At 45.9% G+C, this 8,527-nt stretch overlaps 1 protein-coding gene across 1 annotated transcript; it reads right to left on the reverse strand.

Moving 5' to 3' along the window:
- Positions 1–556: 556 nt before the first annotated feature.
- ccn4b (cellular communication network factor 4b) lies at positions 557–8,289 on the reverse strand. The gene is made up of 5 exons (XM_023811527.2): positions 8,017–8,289; positions 2,745–3,021; positions 1,936–2,193; positions 1,620–1,813; positions 557–1,145 (listed from the first exon to the last, which is right to left on the reverse strand). Exons 1-5 carry the CDS (start codon positions 8,062–8,064, stop codon positions 846–848), a joined length of 1,077 nt encoding a protein of 358 aa, XP_023667295.2. The 5' UTR covers positions 8,065–8,289; the 3' UTR covers positions 557–845.
- Positions 8,290–8,527: the final 238 nt, after the last annotated feature.

An 8,527-nucleotide genomic window follows, 5' to 3' on the forward strand; every position in this document is an offset into this window, starting at 1 on the left:
AAATGTTTTCTATCGGTAGTGTTTAATGGGTTCAGTTTATTTTTTCTGATACGGTAACTACTTGAAGTATTTCCTCTTCATTAGTTATGCTTTGTCTTCCATCCAAGCATCGCTGGGAATCTGTGGGCTGTTGTAGCCCAGCAGGTTAGGATTCTGTGCCTGTGATTGGAGGCTTCCTGGTTTAAGTCCCATGGACGGATGCCATCATAGGGCCCTTGGGTAATGCCGTTAACCCCAGTTATTCCAGGGGCACTGAATACTAGCTGACCTTGCGTTCTGACCTCAAAACTTGTCCTCCCCTGCATATGTGTTTGGATATTCTAAATATGAATCAGACAATATAATCTCTGTCAGGGTTAGGTGACTTTGTTAGTGTGGCTTGTCCTAACTGATTTTACTGGTAATGGTGACTCTTTCCATTCAGAAATGTGTCAAAGAGTGTCACTGAATGTCAATGACTGGTGCAGCTTTGAATGTCACTGTTCAAACGAAATGGGAATCGAGCAAAGTGTTCTTTAAAACAAATGGTGCATTTTGGACACAATAAGGGCAATCATTATGTGCATTACAAATAAGTAAAACTCTTTTATTAAACAAATATAATAAAATATTTTTCCAATGGGAAAAAATAAGATTTTGCATATATGCATTCATTTTGAAAAAAATACTGCAATCATAGAAACATTCTGTAAGGTACTGAGATTAAATAACTGCGTAATATGTTAATACAGAAGGGAAAATAACTGGTTTAATGATATCACTGCTTAAGCTGCTTATCAGGTAAACCATATAAGAATGGGAATGTCCACTTGGGGTGGTGGGCTTATCTGAAACTCCCCACCTTCTCAGTTCACGATCTCGGAATAGTCATAATAGCGCACCAAGTCGGCAAAGATGTCATTGGGATTCTTGCAGCTGAGGTTACAGAAGCAGGCGTTGATCCACATGACACTCCTGGAGAACACGGCGCCGCTGGGACACTGGAAGTCCACTCGGATGGTCTTGGACTTGTAGGGGGTGCAGCAGCGGTCGTCTGTGCAGACGCCGCAGTACTTCGGCCGGTAGGGCCTCGTGCTGACGCATCCCGACAAGGTGAAATTCTGGCTCTGGTTCTCCCTGTAAATGTTCAGGCATTTCTTCCCTGGCTGAGGATGAGAAGCGACAGCATGAGTTTTAATCGGCCGTCCTTTGTTTTATTTCATCGCTTGCTTTCATAGCGGACACTGAAATCTGAACCAATTTGGAAATTTGACCCTTTAATACTGCGGATATTTTACTGGGGTATTTCACTAGCTCACTGGGGAACTTGGTGGATTGCACCATATAGTCTTACGTTCGCAGGGGTGTGAGATGAACTGATGCTCCTACCCGTCTATTATCGTGTACTAATATAACATCTAAGGTGTCCTGTGCTTCCTTTGAGAAGCACTTATGGTTGGAATTAAGTGTCCTGCTCAGAAGTATTTGAGTTGGCAGCCTTTCTCTCCATAGTCTGAAGCTCTTTCCAGCTTAATGGATTTCGCTTTCTTTCTAAAGTGGCTGAGTGTACTTTTGCTTGGCACCTTGTTTCTGTTCATGAGGCGTGATCACGACCCGCCCCAGGTGAAGGGACTCCCTACCTGGATGTGCCGGCTGATGTCCACTTTGCAGGGACGGATGCTGCAGAGGCGTGTCTCATGTTCGGGCTCACAGCGGTCATTGCTGCTTGTCATGCGTACCGACAGCCCCCTGCCGCACGTCTTTGAACATGGGCTCCAGGGCGTCGTCTGCGTCACGCAGTTTTGTGGCCAGGCTTTGCTGCTGCTCGTTCGCGCTGTCAGCAAATAAATGGCAGGGCGCGAGATTAGAGGCGGGAGATCAGAGGAGGGACCTTCCCACGAATCACGCGGCTTCGAAGACGAGAGAGTGGAATGTGGTGGTGGAATTGCCCAGTACCTTCCAACGTGTGCCTGGGGAAGGTCTTGCGGACCTTCTGTGGCCCGTCGTCGCAGATCCACTGCTCGCAGCATCGGCCGGGCAGCCGGACCTGCCGCGGCGACTGGCACCAAACCCGCGGCGGCTCAAAGTCAGCACACAGTCCCAGGCAGCCGATGGCACCGTTTATGCAGAGGCATCGGAACCTGCAGCTGGGCTGGAAGCTCTGGCCGTTGCGGTAAATTACCCCATCGTGCACGCAGCCCGTCCCCACCACATCTGCGCATGCATGGTGAAGAAAAACAAACAAGAGGAAACGGCGCCAGCTGCTGGCCCGGCTGATACATCACATGCAGGTCACCATCACACTGTTAGGGACCCAAAGCTGCACTCAGATCAAGGGTGTAGGTTTCCACATTGGCAGGGACCAAATCAGTCCCAAATCCCCCACCCACAGAAACACACATGGTGCTTATCATCCATACCCAAATCTACACCCTTGACTGCAATAAATCAGACATCTAATGTCAAAATGTTCAGGCTCACTGTAGCTTCAGATATCTGTGTACATTGGAATAGGCTTCTATGGTTCATTACTCTGGGGTCTTTTTTGTTTTTATATATGCATATATGCCTCTAGCCAGTAGGTGGTGTAATAGTTAAGGAGTTGAACTGTAACCAAAGTATTGCTGGTTCAAGTGCCACTCCCTGTCTTTTTTGATGAAGGTGCTTACCCTAAATAGCTTAAAAAAATCCAGCTGTAAGTTCCTGCAGTACATGCAGTGAATCACTCGAGAAGCAAGCATAGCAGTGAGTATGAGGTCACTTACATGCACACACTCCCTTTTCGTACCTAGGCTTGTCTGCACTGTAGTCGCAATACAGCCCCTTGTGGTAGTCGCAGGTGTCGGCCTCGTTGCATGTCTCGCCCACCTGCATGGCGCAGGCCTTGCAGCAGTCGCAGCCGTCTGTGATGAGGCTGACGCCGGGGGGGCAGACAGGCAGGCTGGCAGGGCACTCACATGGCCACCTGCAGTACCGCGTCCGCTCGTATGGGTCCATCTCGGTGGGTGTGGGCGGGGCTACCGTACAATTCTGGGCCAGGACCTGCGAGACAAAGACGCCCCTTCAGTTTGCCTGTCTGTCTTCTCTAGGCCCTCGGAGGGGCACGTCCCGCAGAAGATTGTATCCAAAGTTCCAAAACAGACAAGGGATTCATCTGCCGCTTCTCAGCTCCTCAGCGCTGAGGCAGGTGCCCCTAATTCCACAGTTTCCTGCAAAGCCATGTGCTCACGGATTACCCAATCAGGCATCAGCAGCAGAAAAAAAGGCCTGATGCCATTTAAAGAAGAAGAAAATAACATACTTTTTCACCCCCCAGCCCATGCCCATTACCAATGCAATTGTTTTGTTGCTGCTGAATTAAACCTTACAGGAAACAATACCCATCATACCCATAAGCACTCATCTTATGCATGATAAGCTGTGGGCAACAAAATTATTTCCTCAGTATGTTTAAACTGGACAGCGAGTTGATATCAGGAGATTTCTTTCTTTAAAAGCTAAACTATATATACAGTATATACACACTATATTATACCTGACTGGAATGGTATTTGTATTGGACCCTGAGCCTGCTGAGTGTTTCCCTGAATCTGCAGGCTAACTGGATAAGCTCCAGCATAAACAAAGGTAGTCAAGCGTCTTCCCACGAACTGGGAGGATCCAGCTCAAACGACGTCAAAAACACTTAGACAGGCATTTTGGCCTCTGAGCAAATCGCGTCATCTGCCAGGCTCGGCGACATCTGCTTTTCTAAGCCAGGAACCGGCAACTTTTATTGGCGTTCTGTTTTTAATGTCAGTGGTTTAAAAGTGGAGCCAGAGATGCATCCACACACGCCCCACAGCGAACTGAAAACCGGCAGAGCAGGGTTCCCCAATTGGCCGCCCGCAAGAGTCAAATGTCTGGGCTGCGGCCTTTGGCTTTGTATTGCTGATGGAATCCAGTCCTCGAGGAAGAGTAATTGGGGAACCCTGTGGTACAGTGTGCAGCACCCAAAAGGAGGAGGGAGAGGCTGAAAGAAGCCTCCGTGTTTTGCCTGGAAGCTTATTTTCAGAATGAGAAATCAAAACAATAGATCAGGTCCCACGGTTTCTCTTACAAAACACCATGGGAGCCTAATCACATGGGGAGGAGCTTAGTCACGCTGGGAGGAGCTTAGTTATGGGGGGGGGGGGGGTTACAATCCCCTGATTAGTTTTCTTTTTTCCTTCGGCTTTACTTTGATTTATTTTCATTTGCCTGCTTAATGTAAAATGAAGCTGAATGCAGAGGTGAGTAAAAATCCAGACCAAACAGTTAAGAACTTTGTGATTGTCTCTTTATGCTCAGTTGGTTGGTTGACACAAAATATTGGCCTGGATTTTTACTTTCTGCTCCTAAACTATCCACCTCTGTCTGACAGAAAGCATATAAAATATTTACTACAAATGTTACCTTATTTTTAAATGCCTGCATTGATTTGAGTTCACAGATGTACAAGAAAACGGCATGCAGTCACAATATAGCACAATATAATTCTAGATCTGGAGCTGGTTGGAGTGAATACGGTTGAAGTAAGAAATAAATGCCTTTATTTTCTGATCAGGTTCAACAAATGTTACCTTTCGTGATCGGAGCTCAGGCGATACACAATACAGCCACAAGGGGTCAGTATAATGCCATTAAGTAGAAAGCGTTACAAAAACAGACACATTGAAGCCATCCATCAACCGACACTTCTACACCAAGAACTAACAGGTGCGGTTCACTAGTGTCACTTTGTATATATAGGGGGTGGATGAAACAAGGATAAAACTAACATCTAAAAATATATCAATATGACGGGTCCAGTGGGGGGCAGGCTGCCATTCGTCTTCCCTGGAATGCTGTGCTACACGCCCTTGACCGTGTGATATTGGATCACTCTTCAAGCAGGAAAACCTCCAGTTCTCTGAGATTGCAGATGCCCCAGAACTGCTCATAATGCTTCAGTGATGTGTGCATCTAGCGACTGAGGCGTCTATTTGACTTCATGCTGCTATTCATAAAGCCACTCTTGAGTTTCTGTAGCAGCATCTAAGGAGGCATTTCTATATGTTTCTATATTGGGATTTTGGAACAGTCTAAACCGTGTTTGCGCCATATGATGCACCAGGTGCTCATATTCCTTGGCTGTTAAACAACAATGCAGAGCAATAATTGGACCGAATTACTCCCCAAGATGACTGTCATACCAACAGACACTGTGAGCTGAAGGCTTCAGCTTGATGTTTCCCAGCCTGGTCTTTGGGGTCTCCATTCACTCTGTACTTTTTTGTTCCCTCACAGCTCTGTGTCCTGTGATGGACTGGCATCCCGTCCAGGGCGTCTCACAGCTCTGTGTCCTGTAATGAACAAGTGTCCTGTCCAGGGCGTCCCCCAGCCCTGTGTTCTCTGATGGACTGGCATCCCGTCCAGGGCGTCTCACAGCTCTGTGTCGTGTAATGAACAAGTGTCCTGTCCAGGGCGTCCCCCAGCCCTGTGTTCTCTGATGGACTGGCATCCCGTCCAGGGCGTCTCACAGCTCTGTGTCCTGTAATGAACAAGTGTCCTGTCCAGGGCGTCCCCCAGCCCTGTGTTCTCTGATGGACTGGCATCCCGTCCAGGGCGTCCCCCAGCCCTGTGTCCTCTGATGGACTGGCATCCCGTCCAGGGCGTCCCCCAGCCCTGTGTCCTCTGATGGACTGGCATCCCGTCCAGGGCGTCCCCCAGCCCTGTGTCCTCTGATGGACTGGCGTCCAGGGCGTCCCCCAGCCCTGTGTCCTCTGATGGACTGGCGTCCAGGGCGTCCCCCAGCCCTGTGTCCTCTGATGGACTGGCGTCCAGGGCGTCCCCCAATATATATTATATACTCTTTTTTCTACAATGTTAGCATGCCCAGGGGGGTTGGACAGCCAGTTGACCTTGGACCCCCCACAGTTTTTTTTTCTCCCTACATGGGAATTTTGGTTCCTCTCCTCTGTTGTCATCTGGCTTTCTTTCTTTATCTTTCCTTGTCCTTGTTTTTGAATCGTTCTATATAAATGATACAGGAATGTATTACGACAAACCCATGTGAAGCGCTTTGGGGTGACTCAGTTTTGAAAGGCGCTATATAGATTGAAATTGAACTGAACATAGATGACAGACCACATGTACAGTATAGTTAAGATCGTGCTCATCGTCACATACAGGCCATCAAGCAAAACAGGCTGTGATGACATGTGAAATTCATCTGAAAAAAGGCTTGCTGAAAAAATCATGGTACAATGTTCTCAGAAGAATCGCTTCTTGTTTAATCATCAAAAGTTTGGAGGTTGCAATCGGGATTTGTGCACATACAGTTCCGTGCAGTGGTTGAACACTCTTAAATGACAAAGTTCAATGCCATTCAAAAGTTTGGGGTCACCTAGAAATTTCCTTGTTTCCAAAAGAAAAGTAATTTTTGTCTATTAAAATAGCATCAAGTTAATCAGAAACACGGTGTACACACTGTTAATGTTGTAAATGACTACTGTAGCTGGAAGTGGAATATCTTCATTGGCAAATTATCAGCAACCGTCAGTCCTGTATTCCAATGACACATTCTGTTTGCGAATCCAAGTTGGATCATTAGAAATCCGTTCATGTTAGCACAGCTGAAAACTGTTGTGCTGATTAAAGAAGCAATAAAATTGGCCTTCTTTAGATTAATTGAGTATCTGGAATATCAGCAATTGTGGGTTTGATTGAAGACTCAGAATGGCCAGAAACAAAGAACTTTCTACTGAAACCCAGCAGTCTGTTATGGTTCTGAGAAACAAAGGTTATTCCATGGGAAATTTAAGTAACCCCAAACTTTTGAGAGGCAGTGTACGCGAAATCAAAATTACAAAGCAGATTAAGTCTTTAATGAGGAGTGTCATGATGGCCTCTGCGAAAAACCCATCAATATTCGGGGGGGGGGGTCCCCATCTCCCTATTGTTGCGCAATACCGATCTTGAGACCCCCTTAAAATTTTGCTTTTGAGGCTTTCAAGGGGTCTCATGGGTTAATCAGGGGTGTCAGACCCCCCCGTATTTCACACACTGGCCTCCGTGCATCCAGTTTGGGGACTTTGCATGTTCTCCCCGTGTTGAGCTGGTTTCAGACGACATTCAGTTAATCTCTGAATCCCTCCTAATGTTTCATTTAGACATATTACATAACGCATACTACTCTGATTTACTACAGTGAAGTTAAATATAAATGTAAAAATGGTTGAAAAGTAGAAATAATGGATATGTAATACATGTCACTGACATAAAAGCATACAGGTGCATGCTTATTACATTCTGAAACCTGTACAACAACAAATCACAAGGAACCTTTTCTGTGCATGTTTGCAATAGAATTAAACTTATATACAATCTGCATCTTTTGATGGCAGGAGTAGCCTACAGCATATTCATATATGTTGTATACTTGCCATCAATAGTTGAATTAACTTTCTCACTTTGTCTAGCACGTGATGCATTAGCATTAGAGGTTATTCTTACCGTCATTTTGACTGAGCTCGTTAAGTAGCCTACAAACTGTTGCCTCCCTCATAATCGTTTTACACAACTGCACTGCCACGTGTGAATAGCCTTGACGTAAGAGCGCAAATAAATCTAAATATCCTAAAATCGTTAAAATCTTACAATCCCTATAAATATTCAAATCTTAGCAGACCGATTAAATAAGTATATATTTTCAGCATGATTACCACTGACAAACTGACTAATAATGATGTGTGTTTTTTTTCTCTCCATGTGCATTAAATAAAGTTTCGTAATGATTGGACCGGTCTGCCCCCGCTTCGCCAGAGCAAACGCACATTATACAGATGCGCAGCTTTCTCCGCTCCTGAATCATTGCGGAACAGCGCATTTCTGCATACAATATAAACACCTCCCCGCTCCACGCGACTTTACTGTCGGCATTTTGAATTAGATTTTTCTGGTTTTACGTTTGCATCTCCGTTTACATTTTATACTTTTAAAAAGAATTGAAAAAACAAATGAATGGCACTGGCTCACCTGATGAACGCTGGATGCTATTAAAATGCACGGCAGGAGCCAAGTCATAACTATAAACCAGTGTTAAATTCATTGAAGCCAGACTCCGATTCTTGTAAGAATAAATAAAACGTGTCGCTTTACTGTAGTTTAAAGCATGCTGGAGTCTGCCTCCCCGGTGACAGCCTCCTCGGCTTTAGTGAAGTCCTTACTCCCGGTTCCCTTTGAGGACGGTACCCGAGGCTCTGCTGGAGCGGTCCGCCTGGCTTGCTGTCTCCCTGATCCCCGCCTACATTTGAGCACCGCGGAAACGGCTCCTTAAAAGGAAACCCGTCGCGACGGGAAGCGAAATTATGATATTATTTCCACACCCTGGCCAAACGTCTCGAACGTTTACAACGGCGCCGTCAGCACACGGAATGAATTAATTGCGAAATTTCACGTTAACAGAACAGAATGTGCATGCGTTTCTAGTCACTGCATCAACACATATGGGCCTAACTCACAGATTATATAACAAAATTTCTTTTAA

This window comes from Paramormyrops kingsleyae, chromosome 9, assembly GCF_048594095.1.
Source record: "Paramormyrops kingsleyae isolate MSU_618 chromosome 9, PKINGS_0.4, whole genome shotgun sequence".
In the NCBI taxonomy this organism is placed as follows: Eukaryota; Metazoa; Chordata; class Actinopteri; order Osteoglossiformes; family Mormyridae; genus Paramormyrops; species Paramormyrops kingsleyae.